At 40.4% G+C, this 27966-nt stretch overlaps 1 protein-coding gene and 1 long non-coding RNA gene across 4 annotated transcripts; one reads left to right on the forward strand and one right to left on the reverse strand.

Moving 5' to 3' along the window:
* On the forward strand, nt 1-27537 carry LOC110536451 (uncharacterized). 3 transcript variants are annotated; one of them, XM_021622216.3, is made up of 3 exons: nt 1-260; nt 16462-16747; nt 23665-27537. In XM_021622216.3, the coding sequence occupies exons 2-3, from the start codon at nt 16474-16476 to the stop codon at nt 24456-24458; spliced, it is 1068 nt and encodes a 355-aa protein (XP_021477891.3). In that variant the 5' UTR covers nt 1-260; nt 16462-16473; the 3' UTR covers nt 24459-27537. The 3 variants fall into 3 exon arrangements, with proteins under 3 accessions (XP_021477891.3, XP_036792347.2, XP_021477892.3); XM_036936452.2 differs by lacking the exon at nt 1-260 and adding an exon at nt 648-778; XM_021622217.3 differs by lacking the exon at nt 1-260 and adding an exon at nt 6136-6361.
* On the reverse strand, nt 14905-15429 carry LOC149979888 (uncharacterized). The gene is made up of 3 exons (XR_016484714.1): nt 15364-15429; nt 15123-15194; nt 14905-14977 (listed from the first exon to the last, which is right to left on the reverse strand). It is a non-coding gene; the product is annotated as an uncharacterized LOC149979888 (long non-coding RNA).
* Nucleotides 27538-27966: the final 429 nt, after the last annotated feature.

The raw sequence follows: 27966 nt of genomic DNA on the forward strand, positions 1-27966 counted from the left end.
ACACATCAACAACTGAACCACTAAGCATCGTTACCCGAATTTCCACAAAAGGGGAACAACTATTTCAAGGTCTCAGAGCGAGTGACGTCACCGATTGAACCGCTTTTATCGCGCACCCCGCTAACTAGCTGGCCATTTCACATCGAGACATGATAGGCGTGGTCTGCTTTCAATGCGGTTATATTACATAGATTACGGATGAAAGCCAAAGCAAAGAACACCTGTTGAGCCTAAAGCATTCTGGTTATAATTTATTGAAGGTAAGATACCTACCTACCTACTAAAGCACTAACTCGATCTTATTTCGTGGTGTACTATTAGTTAGGCTATACACTGAGTAAAAACACTTTTTAGAATCTCTTTAAAAACGGAATGAAGACTAATATCTAACTTGTAGAAAATGTTAAAAAAAATATGAACGTATGTAGGCTGTAGATTGTGTGCAAGCCTATATATATATATATTTATATGTGGATGTATATATATCTTTCACACTTGAATCTTCTCGTTGTACCCTTCTTCTGTTTCATTTCGGCCTATTTGTATTTATGTATTTGTATTTATAAATGTTTTGATCGAAGGTTATTGTTATTGGTTGGATAACCTTATCCACTATTATCCTATGTTGGCCCATTTATATTTCCCATGTTTTATAAGCGGTACTCCCTGCGCAGAACAGCCGAATAATTATCACTGAATCATTGTGGATTTAACGTTGTAGTAGCGGCAGTGGATCATCACGGTGGAGGATTTACATGTAACTGATTACGAAAAGACGGTAACTGTAATCCATTACGTTCCCAGCAACAATATAGTTATCAGATTACAGATAGGATTGATTTTGAAAAACGTTGTGATTACTTATAAGGTAAATGTTTTATCCAGGAAGGGTTTTTGTGAGAGTGAAAAAGTATTGGACACCTTTCTATTTTGATGACATTAAAATAGTCATTGTAAAAGGTGCAAATGTACATTTGTTCCGACCACAAATCAGAGACCACTATGATGACACACCGAATACGTTTGGTGGAACGCGGGGAAATAACCGGAATAGGCGGGGAAATAACCGGAATACGCGGGAAAATAACCGGAATAGGCGGTAAAAGAACAGGAATAGGCTTTTGTAGGCTACAATCCACAAGCTATGTCTTAGATTCGTGCGATTTATGACATCCAACGATGATCCAACTTGAGTAAATGCTTGGGGGCAAGGAAGACGGCAATGGTGTAGCCTACGTTAGAATGTGTTGTTGATATCTAGTCTATGAATCACGCTGCTGCTCTCTGTTATCTTTCTGCACCTTATGGATTGTGGTTGTTGTGGATTTCAGTTCACAAAGCAAATAAAGAGTTTATATTGGACAAATTCAGGAAGGTCCCTCCCCGTTTCGTTCCGTTTGCTTCGGTTTAAAAAACGTTTTGCAACAGAATCGGCGTAATGAATACGCCCCAGTGGATCGAGTGAAACACGCGCTCTTGCTGCTCCTATGGAATAAAAGTTTGAGTTCCTCCCTTATAAACTCCGCTGTGGTATTGTGCGCCATGCTGTCAAAAAATAGTCACATTTAAGAAGACCACGAGTGGGGCTTTTATTGCTCAATCTAATTCGTGCTGATTATATATATTTTTTTAATCATTAGGCGTAATGGACACATGCTCAAACTCGAGCACTTTTGATAGACTTAAAGAGCTGCAAATTGTCGAGATATCAAACTGTCACCAACAAAAACGGAAAAAATAGGCTTACAGCAAACGCAGCATATTAAATTAATTGTTCACGTGCAAATAACTCTTTTCTGTAGTGCTCAAAGCATGCCATTCCATGAGCGCAGCATTTATTTTTAAACTCGAAGCAACGAGCCCAATCAGTCCTCCATGACAACACAATGATAAACAACATAGTAGTCTAATTAGTCCTCAGTTTTAGGGTTACGCGCAGGTAAAACACTTAGCCTATTCCATATTTATATATTTCCAAGTCCCAGTTGCGGTTCTAGCTTGTATGCTCGTCGTCTTCGAGCCCTCCCCCCCAAAAAAGAAAAAATCACCATTCTGCACTAACATTTTAATTCAGACATTTGGAACAACACAATTAAATAATCATAACATTTAAAAAACTATAGAAATATACAAAAATAACACTCAAATATAAAAAAAGTAGTAACAAAGACAAATAGAAACAAACTGTTGTATATAAATACAGATAAAATAGATAATTTAATTATTACACTTTACCATATTGCTAACAACAAAAACATAGAAATAAAACTAAATTGCACAAGTCCTGTATCACACAAAGGCACAAATTGAATAACACACATATAAAGAAGATAACCTGATTATTACAGGATTGCACTTTAAACAAGAAACACACAAACTAAATTTCACAACTAATTGCATTATTAATTGCATTAGTACAGTACAGAGTTAGAAATGGCCCTGCTCCCCCTACCTCGCTCTTCCAGTAGGGAGACCTGAGGTCAACGTTTCCACATGTTGTAATGTATACAGCCTTATTCAATGTACACACAATAACCCAATAATAAAGCGAAAACTGGTTTTTAGAAATGTTTCAAATGTATAAAAAAAAAAAAAAAAACATAAATACCTCATTTACATAATTATTGACATAATTATTCAGAGCATTTGCTATGAGACTCGAAATTAAAGCTCAGGTGCATCCTGTTTCCATTCATCATCCTTGAGATGTTTCTTCAACTTGATTAGAGTCCACCTGTGGTAAATTCAATTGTTTGGACATGATTTGGAAAGACACACACCTGTCTATATAAGGTCCCACAGTTGACACTGCATGTCAGAGGAAAAACCAAGACATGAGGTCGAAGGAATTGTCCATAAAGGTCCCACACAGGATTGTGTCGAGGCACAGATCTGGGGAGGGGTACAAAAACTTTTCTGCAGCATTGAAGGCCCCCCAAGAACACAGTGGCCTTCATCATTCTTTAATGGAAGAAGCTTTGAACCACCAAGACTCTTCTTAGAGCTGGCCGCCCGGCCAAACTGAGCAATTGGGAGAGAAGGGCATTGGTCAGGGAGATGACCAAGAACCCAATAGTCACTCTGACAGAGCTCCAGAGTTCCTCTGTGAAGATGGGAGACCCTTCAAGAGGTACAACCATCTCGGCAACACTCCACCAATCAGGCCTTTATGGTAGAGTTTCCAGACGGAAGCCACATGATAGACTGCTTGGAGTTTGCCAAAAAAATACCTAAAGGTCTCTCAGAACATGAGGAACAAGATTCTCTGGTCTGATTGAACTATTTAGCCTGAATGCCAAGCATCAAATCTGGAGGAATCCAGGGACTGGGGGACTAGTCAGGATCGAAGGACAGATGAACAGAGCAAAGTACAGAAAGATCCTTGATGAAAACCTGCTCCCGAGCGCTCAGGACCTCAGACTAGGTTCACCGTCAAACTGGCGTGGAAATGTTCAGTCAATAATATTTCACAAATACCGGAGCCTGTGAGTTCAAATATACTTTTATTACGACATAATAAAAGCCGAGCTGGTCATGAAAACATCTAACAGTCTTGACACATACTTCTTATACATTCTTCCTCCTTAAGTCACACAGAGTAACTCCTCTTAATGACTCATCCCCCTCTGGCATTTAGCCACTGTTTTATTATTGCCTTGCACTAATTTTAGTTAGGTTTCATTTTAGGGAAAATGTAGAGCCACACCAATAGTTCAAAAATACAAACATGTTCTCCACTAAGACAGGTATGCATGTAGGACCATAGCAACGGTCCATAGATACATTTTACAGACATAACCAGATATGTCATCCTCTGAAAGGAACACCCATGTTCTGGAAAAGTCCCAAGAGGTGTAACCATAGAAACAGCGCATATATATATTTTTTTACCAAGTACAAATTCTTATTTTCAATGACGGCCTAGGAACAGTGGGTTAACTGCCTTGTTCAGGGGCAGAACGACAGATTTGTACCTTGTCAGGTCGGGGGTTTGAACTTGCAACCTTCCGGTTATTAGTCCAACGCTCTAACCGCTAACCCCTGCCGCCCCATTTAATGTACTCTGAGTTAACTCTGGTGCAGGGGATAAGTTCATTAGAGTTAACTGCACCTCAGATTGCTTCCCAAATAAATACTTCAGAGTTCAAGTAACAGACAGATCTCAACATCAACTGTTCAGAGGAGATCAGCGTGAATCAGGCCTTCATGGTCGAATTGCTGTAAATAAACCACTACTAAAGGACACCAATAAGAAGAAGAGACTTGCTTGGGCCAAGAAACATGAGCAATGGACATTAGACCGGTGGCAATCTGTCCTTTAGGTTGATGAGTCCAAATTTGAGATTTGTGGTTCCAACCACTGTTTCTTTGTGAGACACAGAATAGGTGAACAGATGATCTCCTTATGTGTGGTTCCCATCGTGAAGCATGGAGGAGGAGGTGTGATCGTGTGGTGGTGCTTTGCTGGTGACACTGTTGGTGATTTATGTTGGTGAACACTTTTTTGGTTACTACATGATTCCATATGTGTTATTTCATAGTGTTGATGTCTTCACTGTTATTATTATACAATGTAGAAAATAGTAAAGATAAAGAAAAACCCTTGAAAGAGTAGGTGTGTCCAAACTTTTGACTGGCACTGTATGTAACCAAATAAGAGCATCATTACAACACTAAAAATCTAAATTGTGTGCTTCTGTGTGTGTGTTGTGTGGGGGAGAGATACAGAGAGAGAGAGGGAGTTGGAGTTAAAATTGAGATTGTGTACAATCCTAGATCTATGATCCGGGGCAAGTCTAATTAGGAAAAAGGGGTTCAAAGGCAGTGAAACAAATAAGGTGACAGTTTGGGCAGGAGATCATCCAGGAGAGAGAGGTCAGCACTTCTCATCCTTAATTAGGACATGCAAATGAAAGAATAGAGACAGAGACTAACTAGGGTGTTGGAGACCACCTAAAGTGAGACCAATTCAAGACCATGATTGTAATTTTGTAAAATCACCACCATAAGAGTTCAAAATGTCCAGTATTTCTGTGTTCGTATTTCACAACAACATATGGATTCTTTAGACATTCAAAATAGTGAAAAAATGCATTCTGGGGGAAAATAGAGCCACTACAAATTATTACTAACCCAAACACAGTGGGGAACAATGGGCCTTCTACGCCTTCAGAGAAGGGCTAAGGATTTATAAAAATTATTATTATTATATCATTATATTATTATTTTCAATTATGTTCTGATTTAATCTTTTCAGTTTGGGTTGGGAAGTAAAAGGGGAAACACTGAAGAGAAAAAAATATGCAATCAGGATTTTTCTTTGCTGGTCTCTGGGAGATAGATATAGCTAGCTAAGTCAGCCATTTGCTAGGCCATCAGAAGCTAGACAAAATGCATCTGCCATTCAACTGTATTATGGCAAAATTTTGGAGTGACAGTGGAATCAACCAATCACATTTTGACTTAATGGGTGGGACCGTTTTTACAAAAACGTATGGAAACTTCTGCCTTCTTGAAGGCCAACAGGTCACTGCGCAATAGCGAGCAGTAGTTTTACCACGGTCTAGCTAGCTAGCTTTTGTTGCAGGCTAGTTTGCAGCAGTTGCAGCAGGTCTTATCAAAGAGGATGTTGTTGCTAATTTATTAGCTTCTCCCTTTCCAAGAATAACTTTCAACAATAAGTTAAATTTCAAATTATCTTAATCTAGTGAATGGAACTATGTTTGTTATTGCAGCGTCACATCCTGTTGTTAGTCATCTCTTTGAAAATAAGTTATGTGTGTGAAACATTGTTGCATTTAAAGTGGAACTGACAGCATTTTAGCAACATGAAATCTTATTAAAAGCGACCACGTAGATATTGTCATTTTAACGTTTTCATAAATTCTTAGAATGTTTGGGAATAACGTATACTAAGGAATTTGGGAGAATTCTATAGCAATATAGAGTGGGATTGTGGCTGTGGTGTTTGGACAATCAATAAACACTGCAGTAAATAAAACCTAATAAAACCATATGTCTCGTCCAGGACCGGAGTCCACACAGACCGGTGCGCTATAGCCAATCAGAGCTACAGTAGGCCTTTATACAAACAAGCCATTTACAACACGGGGATGACATCATTCACCTTGAACTGGACTGTATGTTTACACGCAGTTGCAACAGGGAGACTTTAGATCGTTAGAACGCATTCCATTCGCTAAAAGCCACATACATTTCTGCAACTATGGAAACACCACAGGAGTCCTCTTACATTTGGGAATTTTACAGTCCTATTGATCAAACAACCATGAAAAGTTAGACTCTCTCTCTCGGTTATGCGCATCAACAACAACAAGATCAACAACTAACACTAGCCGGGGTAAGATGAAATAAAATCTAACAAAGTAACATTAGATAAACCCTCTCAAACTTCTTTAGTTGGCCGTCAAAATTGCACTGATAAACGATAGGGAATTGTAGCCTCCTCGTCCTTCTGCAGCTTACCTGCCAATGCATGCTTGTCCCAGCCAAGCACCAAAGCTAACTGGCTAAAGTTGGCTAGCTTGCTAGCTAGCTACTTATAGACACAAATGAGAGAACACCACTCTGAACGTTTTACTTGCCGAAGCAGAGCTGGTTAGCTAGGCTGTTTACATGTTATTGTCACGACTTCCGCCAAAGTCGGTCCCTCTCCTTGTTTGGACGGCGTTCGGCGGTCAAAGTCACTGGTCTTCTAGCCATCGTCACTCCACCTTTCATTTCATGTTTTGTCTTGTTTTCCCGCACACCGGGTTCACATTCCCTCATCAGACTAAATGTATATTACCCTCTGTTTCCCCCATGTCTGTGTGTGGAACTGTTCTTTGTGTAGGGTGTTACGCTACAGGCTGTCTTGCGCTAGGTTTGTTTCAAACCTAGATTTGTTTGTTTTGTTTAATCCGGTTCATGTTACCGTGGTTGTGCTTTGTGCTGCTGTGCCTTTGGGCCAGGGTTTATATTAAAGTTCTCCTGTTATCACCCATCTCTGCTCTCCTGCGCCTGACTTCCCGGCAACCAGTCACTCACCCAGTTACAGTTATCTAGAGCATTCTTGACTAACTATAACTTTTTTTTGCCTACGTTTACTGACACCGGTCTTTTTCAGTGAGGTTTGGCGCCTTCGTAAATGCATCAGTTATTCTGCACTCTGGCTCATTCAGACAAGAGTACTCTGAAATCGGAGTAGATAGCCAGAAATAATTTGCTAAGAGATATGCTACTTGACTAACAGTCGTACAAGTTCTTGTTAGCTAACCAAATGACACCTGCCTCTCTATCTGTGTATAGCCACCGAAAAACGATATGAGGGGAAAAAGTCAGTAACTCACCCACTCATCCAATGGCATGACATCCTCCTAGCAGTTAGTTAGCTATCTAGTGAACTTCAGGCTCAGTGTTTTTAGCTTGCTACCTAAATAGATACGCTAGCCAATTAGCCACGTTATGACTGACTTGTGATCATTTCCCTTCCTAGTATGATTGTATTGATATTCCCAGCCTTATTTACATTTCTCAGTTTTTGTCCAGAATATTGAGTAATTGAAACTGAAACAGTGCATCCTGAATGGAGACAGTAAACAATGTACCAGGCCAGCTGGGATTTACAACCTGGTAGCAATATTTTTTGGACTACCAAGAAATGTATTGGTGAATTATATTAATCACGCATTATACTGCATCCATCAATTCTGCCAACAATGCCTTGGTGTACGTCATGGAACGCTGAGTCAAATATAGAACCTATTTCTAAAACCTCTTCTGAAGTTGGTTTTGTAGAATAAACTGGGAATGTTATATTTTTGACTTGATATAATGATAGTCTGTTTGGTTCATATCTGCAAAGTAGTTAACACGCTGTCAGTTCCACTTTAAACTTTAGGTAATCGATTACTTTGTGTGCTAAACGTGAAATGGGAAGTAATACTTGTACATTTTGATTGTGAAATGGGGAGTAATACTTGTACATTTTGATTGTGAAATGGGGAGTAATACTTGTACATTTTGATTGTGAAATGGGAAGTAATACTTGTACATTTTGATTGTGAAATGGGAAGTAATACTTGTACATTTTGATTGTGAAATGGGAAGTAATACTTGTACATTTTGATTGTGAAATGGGAAGTAATACTTGTACATTTTGATTGTGAAATGGGAAGTAATACTTGTACATTTTGATTGTGAAATGGGAAGTAATACTTGTACATTTTGATTGTGAAATGAGGAGTAATACTTGTACATTTTGATTGTGAAATGGGGAGTAATACTTGTACATTTTGATTGTGAAATGGGAAGTAATACTTGTACATTTTGATTGTGAAATGGGGAGTAATACTTGTACATTTTGATTGTGAAATGGGGAGTAATACTTGTACATTTTGATTGTGAAATGGGAAGTAATACTTGTACATTTTGATTGTGAAATGGGAAGTAATACTTGTACATTTTGATTGTGAAATGGGAAGTAATACTTGTACATTTTGATTGTGAAATGGGAAGTAATACTTGTACATTTTGATTGTGAAATGGGAAGTAATACTTGTACATTTTGATTGTGAAATGGGAAGTAATACTTGTACATTTTGATTGTGAAATGGGGAGTAATACTTGTACATTTTGATTGTGAAATGGGGAGTAATACTTGTACATTTTGATTGTGAAATGGGGAGTAATACTTGTACATTTTGATTGTGAAATGGGGAGTAATACTTGTACATTTTGATTGTGAAATGCATGATGCATTTTTTTATTCTTATGATTGGGACCTACTGGCTTATTATGTCTGAGTTTATGGACTGCTTATCCTTTAACATCGTGCTGTGTGTGACTGCTGTCTTTCCATCGGCCCTATGTAGTGGTGATTTAACATCATGCTGTGTGTGACTGCTGTCTCTCCATCGGCCCTATGCAGTGGTGATTTAACATCATGCTGTGTGTGACTGCTGTCTTTCCATCGGCTCTATGCAGTGGTGATTTAACATCATGCTGTGTGTGACTGCTGTCTCTCCATCGGCCCTATGCAGTGGTGATTTAACATCATGCTGTGTGTGACTGCTGTCTTTCCATCGGCCCTATGCAGTGGTGATTTAACATCATGCTGTGTGTGACTGCTGTCTCTCCATCGGCCCTATGCAGTGGTGTAGTGGTGATTTAACATCATGCTGTGTGTGACTGCTGTCTCTCCATCGGCCCTATGCAGTGGTGTAGTGGTGATTTAACATCATGCTGTGTGTGACTGCTGTCTCTCCATCGGCCCTATGCAGTGGTGATTTAACATCATGCTGTGTGTGACTGCTGTCTCTCCATCGGCCCTATGCAGTGGTGTAGTGGTGATTTAACATCATGCTGTGTGTGACTGCTGTCTCTCCATCGGCCCTATGCAGTGGTGTAGTGGTGCTTTAACATCGTGCTGTGTGTGACTGCTGTCTTTCCATCGGCCCTATGCAGTGGAGTAGTGGTGATTTAACATCGTGCTGTGTGTGACTGCTGTCTTTCCATCGACCCTATGCAGGGGAGTAGTAGTGGTGCCTGGAGATTTTGTCAAAAAGTTCCCAAACGGCCCGCCCAGCGAAGGAAAGCCTCCCTGTGGGAAAAATCCTGTTTCTCTATAGATTCTTCAGATTTTCACTCAAAATCACATGTTTCACAGGGTGTCTGTAGTGATGCCTCTAGCACTGAGATGCAGAGCCTTAGACCGCTGCCCCACTCGGGATAAGTCCTATACCTCCACTACACTACTTTGATACGCATCAGTAGGGATTAAGAAGTGAGTATACGCAAAGCCCACTGAAAATTAAGTGTCCCTTTGTGTTATTTTACAAAAAAGTGCACTCTCCTACATGTAGCTTGTCTGTGCAGATTAATATTGCTGACGTTGCCACCGTTGTCAGTTCCTTCCTACATATTTCCACACATCTAAGTTCCTGTAGATTGTGAAAACAGGAAGTCACTTACTGCAGTCATACCCACACAACACAAGCCTGTATCAGCAAAATACTAACATATAACAATTATGTAAGTTAAACAGCATAATAAGTCTAATTAAACAGTATAGTATTCAACTAATATTTACTTTCTCCTACACGAGTGCGCTGGCTGGTATTACGGTTGCTGTCCTTTACAGAATCACCAACCTGTCACATACCTATAGGTTTGCCATTGTGCAAACATGTCCATAATAGATAAGGGTGTTAAGATATTTATCTTTCAACAAATGAGTGTATATATTTGGCTTGTCGAAGCAGTTTTATGCACTGACTTTTTTATTTATTTATTTCATTGAACCTTTATTTAACTAGGCAAGTCGGTTAAAGAACTAATTCTTATTTTCAATGACGGCCTAGGAACAGTGGGAACAGTGGGTTAACTGTCTGTTTAATGGAAGCTGATAATATAGAGTTTTGTTTTTTACTCCGCTGGTCCGAGACCTAGTCGAGGCCGAGTAGAAATGTATCTGACACCAAGACAAGACCTTGGCCCAGATTCACAAAGAAGCTTCTTAAGAAAAAAAATAAGAAGTTCATAAGATAGTTTGTAAGTGCAATTCCTCAACAATATCTTAATCAACCAATCAATGAAATGTATTTATACATCTCTTTTTACATCAGCAGATGTCGCAAAAGTGCTAAACAGAAACTCAGCCTAAAACTCCAAACAGCAAGCAATGCAGATGTAGAAGCACGGTGGCTAGCAAAAACTCCCTAGAAAGGCAGGAAGCTAGGAAGAATCCTAGAGATGAACACAGATAAGGAAGTACTCATCAAAGGTATTCGATGCATAAAAATTATTATAATATAATCTTGTCATTTTGCTCTCACAGTTCCATAGCCGCAGGCAGAACAGTTGAAACTGGAGCAGCAGCACGACCAGGTGGACTGGGGACAGCCAGGAGTTATCAGGCCAGGTAGTCCTGAGGCATAATCCTAGGGCTCAGGTCCTCCGAGAGTGGAGGGAGAGAGGGAGAGAGAGAGAATTATAGGGAGCATATTTAAATTCACACAGGACACCAGATAAGACAGGAGAATTACACCAGATATAACAGACTGACCCTAGCCCCCCGACACATAAACTGTTGCAGAATAGATACTGGAAACTGGAGAGGCCATTCTACTGCCAATGTTTGTCTATGGAGATTACATGGCTGTGTGCTCAATTTTATACACCTGTCAGGAACGGGTGTGTCTGAAATAGCCAAATCCACTCATTTGAAGGGGTGTCCACATACTTTTGTACATACAATGTATGTAAAATTAATAAGAGTTATGGTGGGGAAATTACAAAATTACGTTATAATACTGTTATTGCATCAAATGGTTGTTCTATGTAAATAGAATAGGGTTCTTAGAACTCTTGTGTGTGTGTGTGTGTTAACGCTGAAAGCAAATTGACGATATCTTAGGTGATAAACCTAACAAGCTACATTCATTTCATGTGAGGGAAGTTGCTCCGATCTGACTGGAATGAACCAGGGAGAGATGGCTCAAGTTGAGAGGAACCTCGTTTTGGAGGCCAACCCCTGTTTTAAAAATAAACAAAATATTTAACTTGGCAAGTCAGTTAAGAACGAATTCTTATTTACAATGATGGCCTACCTGGGAACAGTGGGTTAACTGCCTTGTTCAGGAGCAGCTCGGGATTTGAGCCAACAACCTTTCAGTTACTGGCCCAACGCACTTACCACTAGGCTAGCTAGTGGTTAGAGTCTTCACAGCAGATACTGTCTTCTGTGAATTGTCAATTTATTTCATAGCAAATGCTATCTGGCTGGGGGATACTCATTTCAAGTCTCACCTTGTGACCAATTCCACAAATCTGTTATTTGTCATGTAGACTAATGGGGTTTATCTATGCCATAGAAAATATCTTGATATTCTTTGTGTCGGGGCTCTCAACCCAACAGTCAAGAGTGTTGAGTTGACCAGCCTCGTTATTGCAGAGCACTCACATCATTCACTTGTGTGTGTGGTATTTACCTGCTTTCCTTATTAATACGTGAATAAAGATTTTAGTTTTAAGTATAACTCTGACTTGTGTGATAAGTTTGTCTCTCCTCATTTGATAATAAATAAATAACCACCACAGAGTTCTGGTCCAATTAGGAGAGGATGTCAAGTCATTATTTTTCCATGTTTGCCATCATAGCTAAATCCAGAACAGTCTACGGGAGACGCACAGTACTACATAGAGCCATGACTCCCTGGAACTCTATTCCACAGTACTACATAAAGCCATGACTACATGGAACTCTATTCCACAGTACTACATAGAGCCATGACTCCATGGTACTCTATTCCACAGTCCTACATAGAGCCATGACTCCATGGAACTCTATTCCACAGTACTACATAGAGCCATGACTACATGGAACTCTATTCCACAGTACTACATAGAGCCATGACTACATGGAACTCTATTCCACAGTACTACATAGAGCCATGACTCCATGGAACTCTATTCCACAGTACTACATAGAGCCATGACTACATGGAACTCTATTCCACAGTACTACATAGAGCCATGACTCCATGGAACTCTATTCCACAGTCCTACATAGAGCCATGACTACATGGAACTCTATTCCACAGTCCTACATAGAGCCATGACTCCATGGAACTCTATTCCACAGTACTACACAGAGCCATGACTCCATGGAACTCTATTCCACAGTACTACATAGAGCCATGACTACATGGAACTCTATTCCACAGTCCTACATAGAGCCATGACTCCATGGAACTCTATTCCACAGTACTACATAGAGCCATGACTCCATGGAACTCTATTCCACAGTACTACATAGAGCCATGACTCCATGGAACTCTATTCCACAGTCCTACATAGAGCCATGACTCCATGGAACTCTATTCCACAGTACTACATAGAGCCATGACTACATGGAACTCTATTCCACAGTCCTACATAGAGCCATGACTCCATGGAACTCTATTCCACAGTACTACATAGAGCCATGACTCCATGGAACTCTATTCCACAGTACTACATAGAGCCATGACTCCATGGAACTCTATTCCACAGTCCTACATAGAGCCATGACTCCATGGAACTCTATTCCACAGTACTACATAGAGCCATGACTCCATGGAACTCTATTCCACAGTACTACATAGAGCCATGACTCCATGGAACTCTATTCCACAGTACTACATAGAGCCATGACTCCCTGGAACTCTATTCCACAGTACTACATAGAGCCATGACTACATGGAACTCTATTCCACAGTACTACATAGAGCCATGACTCCATGGAACTCTATTCCACAGTACTACATAGAGCCATGACTCCCTGGAACTCTATTCCACAGTACTACATAGAGCCATGACTCCCTGGAACTCTATTCCACATCAGGTAACTGATGCAGCAGTAAAATTAGATTAAAAAAAATACTTTATGGAACAGCGTGGACTGTGAAGAGACACACACACAGGTACAGACACACACATACGCACACACACACATACATTATTATATTGTTGTATGGTGGTATTATACATTTTGTATGATGTACTGTTTAATCTTTTGTTTTATGTGCGATGTTAGTGCCTTAGTGTGGTTAAACCAAGGGGAATTGGGGAAGTGGGTGTTGAATAACTTTCTTTATGAAATACGAGTGTGTAAGTATGTCATTGTTTTATTTTGTTCACTCATGTTCCCGTTATCTAATATTAGGTTTTGGTTGAAGATCTGATAACGTGCAGTATCAAAAATATGCAGAATGAGAAAGGGGTCAATACTTTTTCACAGCTCTGTACATCTGCTCCATTGCACTTTTTGCTGATGCACACCAGGCTACTTGGCCTCTCTCCAATTTCTAATCTGTTAAAAGCTAGACACCTTCATCGAAACAATAACCGAAGTGGCCACCCCACCTCTGTTTTGGTAAGAAAATGAGGGATGGGCCTGGAGAAATGTAAACACTAAAATTCATAGACAGCACTATGGATGCAAGGACTGACCATATCCACGATATCCAAAATTGTAGTTTTAACCATGTTTTGAGGCTATACAATAGTTGTTTGCATGTACAACGTTTACAAACATTGGAGTAAAACAAGCTTAAATATCGGGTTCTGATGGACTACGACAGTTGAACTAAGCTCACGAAACATTGATAATTTATATTCTTCAAGAATCAATGGGTTTATATATACATATAATACGCAATTGAATGCAGAAACTACAGAATCCCCTTTAAGTCTATCAAAATGTGCAAGTTTCAACATGTGTCAGCTAGGACTATGGATAAAAAGTATATATATATATATATATCAGCACGAATTACATTAAATATTATATATACACATATGTAAAAGATTGCGGTCCAAACTTGTTCACGATACCAAGGAGGAATGGGAATTGATGTAAAATATATCACTAGCCACTTTAAACAATGCTACTTAATATAATGTTTACTTACCCTACATTATTCATCTCATATGTCTACGTATATACTGTACTCTATATCATCTACTGCATCTTTATGTAAAACATGTATCACTAGACACTTTAACTATGCCACTTTGTTTACATACTCATCTCATATGTATATACTGTACTCGATACCATCTACTGCATCTTGCCTATGCCGTTCTGTACCATCACTCATTCATATATCTTTATGTACATATTCTTTATCCCTTTACACTTGTGTATAAGGTAGTAGTTTTGGAATTGTTAGTTAGATTACTTGTTGGTTATTACTGAATTGTCGGAACTAGAAGCACAAGCATTTCGCTACACTCGCATTAACATCTGCTAACCATGTGTATGTGACAAATAACATTTGATTTGATTTGAGTTTAGAAGAGTAGAAGTCCCTCGAACGTTTATTCCAAAGGATCCACACCCTGCAGCTGTAACAGATGTTATATGTACTCTCCATGCGTTGTGTTTTCTCAAAATAAATCACTTCGGCCAGTGGTCCCAGTTGAGCATTTATTTCTGTTGTTAAATGGGAAACAGCATGTTAGTTGTGCAGGGCTGAACGGTATTGATGGCTGTCGATGGCAAAATCCCTTGCATCACATTTTCATACTGGGCGAACAAAATACAAAAATACAATACAAAATATAACATGTGTAAATACCTGTTGTTAAATAGGAAACAGCACGTCAGTTGTGCAGGGCTTATCGGTATTGATGGCTGTCGATGGCAAACTCTGTAGCATGAAGACAACTGTGTTAGCAGTGGGCTTATGTGACCATTACATCGGTGCATGCTAGCTAACACACTTATTTACAGCAATCATATGCCAAAGCACATCCCAGAAAGCCCCTCAATCCCTAACAGGTACCATATACCCACACATGTATAAATCAGTAACGTACAGCAAACTTGTACACATTGTAAAATAGAAAACAGTATTCAGAACGTGACCTATCCCTTGTATCACATTTTCATACTGGGGAGACCTGACGTTCGCGATCTGCCCCTATCTGCAAGCGGGGCCAATCACAACACACCTTATTGTCATCAGAGTTGAACTAACCAATAAGAATGCTTGAACATTAAATACACATTTCTTTAGAGGCAAGTGGAAACATAACCAACCCTGTTACACAGCTGTTGGCAAGAGCACATTTTTTCACTGGCTGTCCACTGGTCGCAATAACAACGATAGATAGGCAGCTTAATAAACTTCTTCAATTCACCCATTATTGGGTTAAAAAATACACATATACGTTTGTCAACAGCCATCCACAACAACCACGGTCCCGTAAGATGCAGATAACAAAATGATACACCTTCCTAGGATTCTAGCTTTAAATAACGGTATAAAAACAAATATCTAGTCTAACTCGTATTTCATGAACTGTAATTAACATAGCCTGCTAACTTGGAGGAAAAAGTTGATGTTGTAATGCCGGGCTGTTCCTGAAGCATAGGCTTAACCTAGTACCACGCCAGCATGGCCGTCTTCACAACTTCTCGGTCGGACTAATTGCGTTGATTTAATTTGTATTCCTCATTGCACTGCTTTCATCGAAAACCATCGCTTAGATGCGGTGTCCAGAGCGCAATAGAGCAACGCGTCAGAGTTCCCCTACTGCCTAATTTGGGCAGCCTTCCACACCTCAGTGTGTTGTTGATTTCCGTCAGTAGAGGGCATACATTTCAGCTAAATGTTCCCATGTGGCTTATTGTTCCCTTGTTACAACTCGTATTGTATTAAACCTGATTTATTGTAGCCTACCTTCTGTTGTGCTTTCTAGACCTGAGTTTCCCCTATTACAGACAGATGCATTGACAGTCATTGGACCACTGTACCTACCTCCCAAATTCACATGGTGTCAATGGTACATGATAAAGTTTCACACTTTCAACCAAGCCCTTACTCAGGCTGTTAGTACAACAGTGATCATTATTATACTACAGATGAAAAGAGAGTTGATGATATAGGTTTCTGATTCTTTTGTCCATGGCAGTGATCATCAACAATGGAGCAGGTGTTGGTCAACATTCTGGATGAGGTGACGAGTGAGGAGATGAAGAGATTTCAGTGGCTCCTGATCAGGCACCAGAGGCGTGGCTATGAGCCTATCAAAAAAAGCGAGTTGGATCGCGACACAAGCAGGGAGAATACCGTGGAGCTGATGGTGAACAAATACAAAGAGAATGGGGCTCTGGGCGTCACAATTAATATCCTGAAGAACATGAACCAGAATACACTTGCTGACGAGTTGAAGACAAAGGCAAACATTCTCAAAAGAGGTAATACAGAATTACAGGTCATAGACACCTATGATGAAAATGACAGCTGAACATGACTGCCACATTATAATGGGACCGGATCATAGACAGAAACATGCAGCCTCTTTAACGTGTGTATGTACAGTTTATTAAATTATTGGCGCCCTGTTCAATACCTTTCAATACTTCACCTTGCGAGAATAACGGCACTTCTAAAATGTTTTTATTGAGATTGGAGAACACATTGGGAGAGATCTTAGACCGTTCCTCCGTAGATAATATTTCCAGATCAGTGATGTTCTTCATCTGCGTTTAAGGACGTGCCCCTCTTCAGTTCAAACCACATGTTTTCAATGAGGTTCAAGTCCGGAGACTGAGACGACAATTTCAAAATACTGATTTTGTGGTCAATTAACCATTTTCTTAATAAATATATATATTATATATATATTATATTGAGAACAGCCTCAATTAGTCGAGGCTTGGACTCTACAAGGTGTCGAAGGCGTTCCACAGGGATTCAGTCCTATGTTGACTCCAATGCTTTCCAAAGTTGTGTCAAGTTGGCTGGATGTCCTTTGGGTGGTGGACCAATGTTGACACACACAAACCGGTGCCCCTGGCACCTACTACCATACCCTGTTCAAAGGCATTTAAATATTTTGTATTGCTCATCCACCCTCTGAATGACACACATACACAATCCATGTCTCAATTGTCTCAAGGCATACAACTCCTTCTTTAACCTGTGCCAATAATTTTGGACCAGACCACAGGAGAATACCGGTCAAGTGAACATATTGTAAATAATTACCATCCTCACTTTGAGGAGAAACCTGATATTTAGAACTATAATGAACAAAAATATAAACACAACATGTACAGTGTTGGTCCCATGATTTATGAGCCGAAATAAAAGATCTCTCAAATGTTGTTGACAAATTTGTTTACATCATTGTTAGTGAGTATTTGTCCTTTGCCAAGATAATCCATCCACCTGACCGGTGTGGCATATCAAGAAGCGGATTAAACAGCATGATCGTTACACAGGTGCACCTTCTGCTGGGGACAATAAAAGGCAACTCTAAAATAATTAAATGTTAATTTCTCTACCATAAGCCTCCACTGACACCATTTTAGACAATTTGGCAGTACGTTCAACCGGCCTCACAACCTCAGACCACGTGTAACCACGTCAGCCCAGGACCTCCACATCCGCTTCTTCACCTGCGGGATCGTCTGAGACCAGACACCCAAACAGCTGATGAAACTGAGGAGTATTTCTATCTTTAACTAATTCTGATTGACCCAAGTTGGTGGGTCTATGCCCACCCAGGCCCACCCATGGCTACGCCCCTGCCCAGTCATGTGAAATCCATAGATTAGGGCCTAATGAATTTATTTCAATTGACTGATTTTCTGACATGAACTGTAACTCAGTAAAATGGTTGGAATAATTGTTGCCTTTATATTTTTGTTCAGTTAAGTGTAATGTCGCTAACCGTTGAACATACAGTGCCTGTAGAAGGCTTACACCCCCCCTTGAAATTTTCTTTACATTTTGTTGTGTTACAAAGTGGGGTTGAAATAGATTTAATTGTAATGTTCTGTCATTGATCTACACAAAATACTCCATAATGTCAAAGTGAAAATAATAACTAATTAAATAACTAAAATATGGAAGGAGCACAGGAACAAATCCTAGAGTCAAACTTGCTTCAGTCTGCTTTACAACAGACACTGGGAGATGAATTCACCTTTCAGCAGGACAATAACTTACAACACAAAGTCACATCTACACAGGAGTTGCTTACCAAGAAGACAGTGAACGTTCCTGATTGGCCAAGTTTTAACTTAAATCTGCTTGAAAATCAATGACAAGACTTGAACATTGCTATCTAGCCATGATCCCCAACCCCTTGGCAGAACTTGAAGAATTTTGAAAATAATAATGGGCAAATATTGTGTGCCAATGCTCATGAGACTTACCCAAGAAGACTCACCACTGCAGTCAATGTCAGAGGTGATTCTAACATGTATTGGAGGGTGAATACTTATCTAATCAATTTTCACTTCATCTAAAAAAAATCTATATATTTTTTTGTTTTTCACTTTGACATTACAGACTATTTTGTTTGTAGATAGTCGACAAAAAAAAGACAATTAAATCCATTTTAATCACATTTTCTTACACAGGGGTGTAGATTCTCTATAGGCACTGTATGGCTGCCAGGAGATATTGTTGTTTTTGTTACAGGTTTAAATTAAAATGATAACAAGACCACTGCAAAGGAGTGACTTAGTTTAGTTTAGTTGATTAATTTGACCATTTAAAAAAACAGTCACACATGAAACTTGAAAAGCCACATACAGTATGCACATGGGTTAAATCATGGAGGATAACACACAATAAAGTCTGGGACTTATTTCCATTGTTAAATCATGGAGGATAACACACAATAAAGTCTGGGACTTATTTCCATTGTTAAATCATGGAGGATAACACACAATAAAGTCTGGGACTTATTTCCATTGTTAAATCATGGAGGATAACACACTATAAAGTCTGGGACTTATTTCCATTGTTAAATCATGGAGGATAACACACAATAAAGTCTGGGACTTATTTCCATTGTTAAATCATGGAGGATAACACACAATAAAGTCTGGGACTTATTTCCATTGTTAAATCATGGAGGATAACACACAATAAAGTCTGGGACTTATTTCCATTGTTAAATCATGGAGGATAACACACAATACAGTCTGGGACTTATTTCCATTGTTAAATCGTGTAGGATAACACACAATACAGTCTGGGACTTATTTCCATTGTTAAATCATGGAGGATAACACACAATAAAGTCTGGGACTTATTTCCATTGTTAAATCATAGAGGATAACACACAATACAGTCTGGGACTTATTTCCATTGTTAAATCATGGAGGATAACACACAATAAAGTCTGGGACTTATTTCCATTGTTACATCATGGAGGATAACACACAATAAAGTCTGGGACTTATTTCCATTGTTAAATCATGGAGGATAACACACAATAAAGTCTGGGACTTATTTCCATTGTGGTCCTCTTGAAACAAGATGACTAGGCAAGATCCAACACTGTTGAACACAGTATGACAGAGAGATAATAAAACATAAAAACAAAGAAGAAGAACATCGATCTCATCATTGCAGTGACATCATAAGGTACATTCAAATGCGCCCAGAAGACATCAAACTGTGTTTTACTTTATTTTTAAAGCTGCCAGGAAAGGATGTCATTTTTATGGGCAGAGGCAACTCATTCCACTACAAGACAGTACCTTTCCCAGCATTACTCTTGAACCTGTATAAGCACACATTAGCAACACCTGATCTGGTGCTGTGATTGTGTCCATTCCTAACACGGGGAAAGTAATTGGTTAGATATCTGGGTGCAGAACCGTAAATAATTGTGTAAACCAAACTCAGTCTAATGTGGGACACCTAAGCCTCAGGTAGCTAGCTACCAGAGGTTTTAATTAATAGTCAGGATCTCAACCCCTAACTGCACTCTGATTTCAGAGGACCTACACATTTTACACTACCAGTCAAAAGGTTTAGAACACCTACTCATTCAAGGGTTTTTATTTTGTTTTATACTATTGTCTACGTTGTAGAATAATAGTGAAGACATCAAAACTATGAAATAACACATATGGAATCATGTAGTAACCAAAAAAAAAGTGTTAAAGAAAATCTAAATATATGTTTTTGGAATTCCTCAAATAGCCACCCTTTGCCTGGATGACAGCTTTGCACACTCTTGGCATTCTCTCAACCAGCTTCATGAGGTAGTCACCTGGAATGCATTTCAATTAACAGGTGTGCCTTGTTAAAGGTTCATTTGTGGAATTGCTTTCCTTCTTAATGCGTTTGAGCCAATTAGTTGCGTTGTGACAAGGTAGGGGGGTATATAGAAGATAGCCCTATTTGGCAAAAGACCAAGTCCATATTATAGCATGACCAGCTCAAATAAGCAAAGAGAAATGACAGTCCATCATTACTTTAAGACATGAAGGTCAGTCAATTTCAAGAACTTTGAAAGTTTCTTCAAGTACAGTCGCAAAAACCATCAAGCGCTATGATGAAACTGGCTCTCATGAGGACCGCCACAGGAAAGGAAGACCCAGAGTTACCTCTGCTGCAGAGGATCAGTTCATTAGAGTTAACAGCCTCAGAAATTGCAGCCCAATTAAATGCTTCACAGAGTTAAAGTAACAGAGACATCTCAACTAGAGGTCGACTGAATATGATTTTTCAACACCGATACCAATTATTGGAGAACCAAAAAAAGCCGATACCAATTAATCGGTCGATTTTTATATAATTGTAATAATGACAATTATAACAATACTGAATGAACAATGAACACTTTTATTTTAACTTAATATAATACATAAATAACATGTGTTTAGTCTCAAATAAATAATGAAACATGGTTTAAATAATGAAAAAACACAGTGTTGGAGAAGAAAGTAAAAGTGCAATATGTGCCAAGTAAAAAGCTAACGTTTAAGTTCCTTGCTCAGAACATATGAAAGCTGGTAGTTCAATATTCCCAGTTCTTCAATATTCCCAGTTAAGAAGTTTTAGGTTGTAGTTATTATAGGAATTATGACGTGTCGACTATTTGTCTCTATACCATTTGTATTTCATATACCTTTGACTATTGGATGTTCTAATAGGCACTTTAGTATTGCCAGCCTAATCTCAGGAGTTGATAGGCTTGAAGTAAGTCATAAACAGCGCTGTGAATCAAGCATTGCTAAGAGCTGCTGACAAATGCAGTAAAGTTTGAATGAATGCCTACCACCGCTCAGTCAGACTGCTCTATCAAATATCAAATCATAGACTTAATTATAATATACTAAACACAGAAATACGAGCCTTTGGTCATTAATATGGTCAAATCTGGAAACTATAATTTCGAAAACAAAATGTTTATTTTTTCAGTGAAATACGGAACCGTTCTGTATTTTATTGAAAAGGTGGCAACCCCAAGTCTAAATATTGCTGATACATTGCACAACCTTCAATGTTATGTCATAATTATGTAAAATTCTGGCAAATTAGTTCGTAACGAGCCAGGTGGCCCAAACTGTTAAATACACCCTGACTCTGCATGCAATGCATGCAAGAGAAGTGACACAATTTCCCTAGTTAATATTGCCTGCTAACCTTAATTTATTTGAACTAAATATGCAGGTTTAAAAATATATATACTTCTGTGTATTGATTTAAAGAAAGGCATTGATGTTTATGGTTAGGTACATTCGTGCAACGATTGTGCTTTTTTTCGTGAATGCACTTTTGTTAAAACATCACCCGTTTGGCAAAGTAGGCTGTGATTCGATGATAAATTAACAGGCATTGCATTGATCATATGTAACACAGGACAAGCTAGTTAACCTGGTAATATCATCAACTATGTGTAGCTGACTAGTGATTATGTGAAGATTAATTGTTTTTTATAAGATAAGTTTAATGCTAGCTAGCAACTTACATTGTCTCCTTGCTGTAACTTGCGTAACAGGTGGTCAGGCTGCCACACAGTTTCCTCATGGATTGCAATGTAATCGGCGTCCAAAAATGCTGATTACCGATTGTTATGAAAACTTGAAATCGTCCCTAATTAATCGGCTATGCTGATTAATCGGTCAACCTCTAATCTCAACATCAACTGTTCAGAGGAGACTGTGTGAATCAGGCCTTCATGGTCGAATTGCTGCAAAGAAACCAATACTAAAGGACACCAATAAGAAGAAGAGACTTGTTTGGGCCAAGAAACACGAGCAATGGACATTAGACCGGAAATTTGTCCTTTAGTCTGGAGTCCAAATTCAAGATTTTTGGTTGCCGTGTCTTTGCGAGACGCGGTGTGGGTGAACGGATTATCTGTGTATTTCCCACTGTAAAGCATGGAGGAGGAGGTGTTATGGGGTAGGGCTGGTTTGCTGGTGACACTGTCTGTGATACTGTCTGACACTTAACCAGCATGGCTACCACAGCATTCTGCAGCGATACCCCATCCCATCTGGTTTGTGCTTAGTGGGATTATAATTTATTTTTCAACAGGACAATGACCCAAAACACACCTCCAGGCTGTGTAAGGGCTATTTTACCAAGAAGGAGAGTGATGGAGTGCTGCATCAGATGACCTGGCCTCCACAATCCCCGACCTCAACCAAATTGAGATGGTTTGGGATGAGTCGGACCGCAGAGTTAAGGAAAAGCAGCTAACAAGTGCATATGTGGGAACTCCTTCAAGACTGTTGGAAAAGCATTCCAGGTGAAGCTGGTTGAGATAATGCCAAGAGTGTGCAAAGTTATCATCACGGAAAAGGGTCGCAATTTGAATAATCTCAAATATAAAATACATTTTGAATTTCTTGAACACTTTTTTTGGTTACTACATGACTCCATATGTGTTATTTCATAGTTTTGATGTCTTCACTATTATTCTACAATGTAAAAATGTAAAAATGAAGAAAAACCCTTGAATGAGTAGGTGTTCTAAAACTAGTGACTGGCACTGTAGGTCTGGACCCCAAAATAATGATCCGTTTGTACAGAGATAGCTTATTATCTCCTCCACCACTGGCTCCCTACCTGACAAGTAGGACTTCACCCAGCCTAGAGGGATTCTGCTTAACCCCAGTGCCTCCAGTTTGGAGATTAGGAGACAGTGGTTAGCTGTATCAAAGGCCTTCTGTAGGTCAAGCAGTACCATTCTACAGAGATTTCCCTCATCAATCTCTTTCCTGATGAAGTCAGTCAATTAAAGTAGACATGACTCAGTGGTGTAAGTTTTTCTAAACTCTGACTGAAAATCATGCATCAGATTGTTTGTTAACATATTCATAAATCTGCTCATATACAACTCTCTTGCCAGCGCAAAACAGCACTGCAAAGGTGAGCACTGCGGCGAAGAGTACTGCAAAGGAGACACCAGCGGTGAAGAGTACTGTGGCGAAGGGTACTGCAAAGGAGACACCAGCGGTGAAGAGCACTGCAAAGGAGAGCACTGCCACTGTGGTGGAGAGCACTACGAAGGAGAGCACTGCCACTGTGGTGGAGAGCACTACGAAGGAGAGCATTGTAGCGAAGGGCACTACAAAGGAGAGCACTGCGGCAAAGAGCACTGCTAAGGAGAGCACTGTGGCGAAGAGTACTGCAAAGGAGAGCACTGCGGCGAAGAGCACTGCAAAGGAGACACCAGCGGTGAAGAGCACTGCAAAGGAGAGCACTGCGGCGAAGCGTACTGCAAAGGAGAGCACTGCAAAGGAGACACCAGTGGTGAAGAGCACTGCAAAGGAGAGCACCGCCAATGTGGTGAAGAGACCTGCAAAGGAGACACCAGTGGTGAAGAGCACTGCAAAGGAGAGCACTGCGGCGAAGAGCACTGCAAAGGAGAGCACTGCGGCGAAGAACACTGCAAAGGAGGACACTACCACTGCAAAGGAGACACCAGTGGTGAAGAGCACTGCAAAGGAGACACCAGTGGTGAAGAGCGCTGCAAAGAAGAACACTGCCACTGTGTTGAAGAGCACTGCAAAGGAGACAGCAGTGTTGAAGAGCACTGCAAAGGAGAACACTGCCACTGTGTTGGAGAGCACTGCAAAGGAGACAGCAGTGTTGAAGAGCACTGCAAAGGAGAGCACCGCCAAAGGCACCTGCAAAAAGTGAGCCGTTCTGGATCAAGAGGATGGGCCAATATGGTATACTTTATTTAGGTCCATGTACATGTCAAAGACCAGTTTACAATTGAGGAGGATTGTAAAACTATTTTCTTAAGCTTTTCTCAGAATATTTGGAATTTTACAACCTGACAATTAAATGAAAAAAATATATTTTTAAGAATTGTAATGTTTAAATTTTTTCTCATGCTCTTCAGAAACATAAAATAAGCAAGAAAATACTAACTTGTCAGTAGAGCAAACAGGGCTGCCCTCTGGAAACCCTCCAGGCCCGTCGATCAACCCTGTCAGTGGCCACTTGGGCCAGTGAAAAATATATTGTAATAATGCTATTTTTAATGTAGGTTATGTGATTTTTAAATATTTTTTATACTGATGGATTCCCAAAACTGTTCATTCGTTACTTAGATTATTTATCACATGCGCGCTGCACACATATAGCATATAATATGTCGGGCAGAGAAAGCGCGCAGCTCTCAAACTTCAAAATTGTCTAAGACTCCAGCCACCCAAGTCATAGACTGTTTTCTCTGCTACCGCATAGCAAGCAGTACCGGAGCGCCACGTCTAGGGCCAAAAGGCTCCTGAAAAGCCCCAAGCCATGACACTGCTGAACAGTTAATAAAATGGCTACCCGGGCTATTTGCATTGGTCACCTTATTTTTGCACTAACATTCTTACGGTGCTCTATTCACACTCACTGGACTCTACCCACACACTCATTGGATTCTACCCACACACTCACTGGACTCTACCCACACACTCACTGGATTCTACCCACACACTCACTGGACTCTACCCACACACTGACTGGACTCTACCCACACACTCACTGGACTCTACCCACACACTCACTGGATTCTACCCATACACTCACTGGACTCTACCCACACACTCACTGGATTCTACCCACACACTCACTGGACTCTACCCACACACTGACTGGACTCTACCCACACACTCACTGGACTCTACCCACACACTCACTGGACTCTACCCCCACACTCACTGGATTCTACCCACACACTCACTGGACTCTACCCACACACTCACTGGACTCTACCCACACACTCACTGGATTCTACCCACACACTCACTGGACTCTAACCACACACTCACTGGATTCTACCCACACACTCACTGGATTCTACCCACACACTGACTGGACTCTACCCACACACTCACTGGATTCTACCCACACACTCACTGGATTCTACCCACACACTCACTGGATTCTACCCACACACTCACTGGATTCTACCCACACACTCACTGGATTCTACCCACACACTCACTGGACTCTACCCACACACTCACTGGATTCTACCCACACACTCACTGGACTCTACCCACACACTCACTGGACTCTACCCACATACTCACTGGATTCTACCCACACACTCACTGGACTCTACCCACACACTGACTGGACTCTACCCACACACTCACTGGACTCTACCCACACACTGACTGGACTCTACCTACACACTGACTGGACTCTACCCACACACTGACTGGACTCTACCCACACACTGACTGGACTCTACCCACACACTGACTGGACTCTACCCACACACTGACTGGATTCTACCCACACACTCACTGGACTCTACCCACACACTGACTGGATTCTACCCACACACTGACTGGACTCTACCCACACACTGACTGGACTCTACCCACACACTGACTGGACTCTACCCACACACTCACTGGACTCTACCCACACACTGACTGGATTCTACCCACACACTGACTGGACTCTACCCACACACTGACTGGACTCTACCCACACACTCACTGGACTCTACCCACACACTGACTGGATTCTACCTACACACTCACTGGACTCTACTCACACACTCACTGGATTCTACCCACACACTCACTGGTCTCTACCCACACACTCACTGGTCTCTACCCACACACTCACTGGACTCTACCCACACACTCACTGGTCTCTACCCACACACTCACTGGACTCTACCCACACACTCACTGGTCTCTACCCACACACTCACTGGACTCTACCCACACACTCACTGGTCTCTACCCACACACTCACTGGATTCTACCCACACACTCACTGGACTCTCAAATCAAACTGTAATCTCTGCTGCTCCGTCATGTTGTCAACAAGGCAGCATGGTGCATCGTCCTGAAAACATATATTTTCCATAAAAATATATTTTTTTAAATGTTTAACTGAGGCAGACAACGCGTTTTTATCAAAATCAATCACTTTTGCATGTGAAAACCCAGAATCTTACTAATTACTCCACGTGCTTAATTACGTTGCTTTTGTTTTGAGCCGATTTCGCCGTGGGCTTTGGCTCACGCATGGGAGGCAACCCGGTTCCAAAACAAATACAATAAACTTTAATCTGGGCCAGATTAATCGAATGCCCTCACTTATACATGAATCCTGCAAAGATACTTCTTGTTTCAATTAGGTATTTGGTCACATTCGCATGACTCAAACAAAAACACCATAATGATTGGTTGACAATCGAGCCTCCCACAACGCAGATCGATGGCTGCATGATGAAGTTGTTGAAGAGCAACTGCAGAAACTTGCAGATGACTGCAGCAAAGATCGGGTACGTTCAAGTAGATCAATTTGTCAAGTCGTTGGTCACAGCCTTTCAAAGTGTGTTGCATTATGGGGCAATAAAATGATCTCACTTGCATCCATATGTCGACTGCATGAACTTTACAAAAATCCTTTGATTAGAGGTCATGAAGTTTCAACTAAGTTTTTTTTCAGTTGCTCTTCACCAGCTTCATCCTGAAGCCATCACCTGCATAGTGGGAGGCTCAATTGTCAACCATCATAAGGTTGTTATTGTTTGACCCACACTAAAGTGACCAAAGACGTGACTAAAAACAGGAAGCAACTTTGCCGCGATTCATATGTGTACAGTGGATATGTACAAATGAATGTGATATTTGAGGCTCACACATGATATGTGCACACATGATTTTAAGTTTGTGAATGTGTGATATGGCGTTGGAAACATGTTTATTTCGATATTAAATAAATAAATAAAATCCTTTCATAAACACTGCCATGTTGCACTGAGCCTTGCGGTTGGAAATCCACATCAGTGTCCGCTTTTTTTTTGTCTGTAGCAGATGCACCTCCCCCAGACTTCACTCCTCGACTTTTGTCTGCAGTCTTTTGCTTTGGCCTTACCACTCAAACAAGCCCAGTGACAGGATAGACATGTGACCTCTCTAACAATGGAACTACCTCGAAGATGGAAGGCAAGCGGGAGGAGGTGAGATCAGCTGGGACCATTCTAGCCAACGAGAGGGTCGATACGCGTGCGAACAGCAGGCACAACTCCTATACAGCACATATGTCTTTTTTTCTCAAAGTTTCCGGGATGTCACGTGTCCTACCAGTACACTCATAATAGTCTCTATCAAATCGGATGTTCTCGTTTTCAGGGGAAATGGAAAGCGAGCCTGTCACGCAATTTCTGCTTCTGGAT

This window comes from Oncorhynchus mykiss, chromosome 11 (genome assembly GCF_057628025.1).
Source record: "Oncorhynchus mykiss isolate SJ-2025 chromosome 11, ASM5762802v1, whole genome shotgun sequence".
Classification (NCBI taxonomy): domain Eukaryota; kingdom Metazoa; phylum Chordata; class Actinopteri; order Salmoniformes; family Salmonidae; genus Oncorhynchus; species Oncorhynchus mykiss.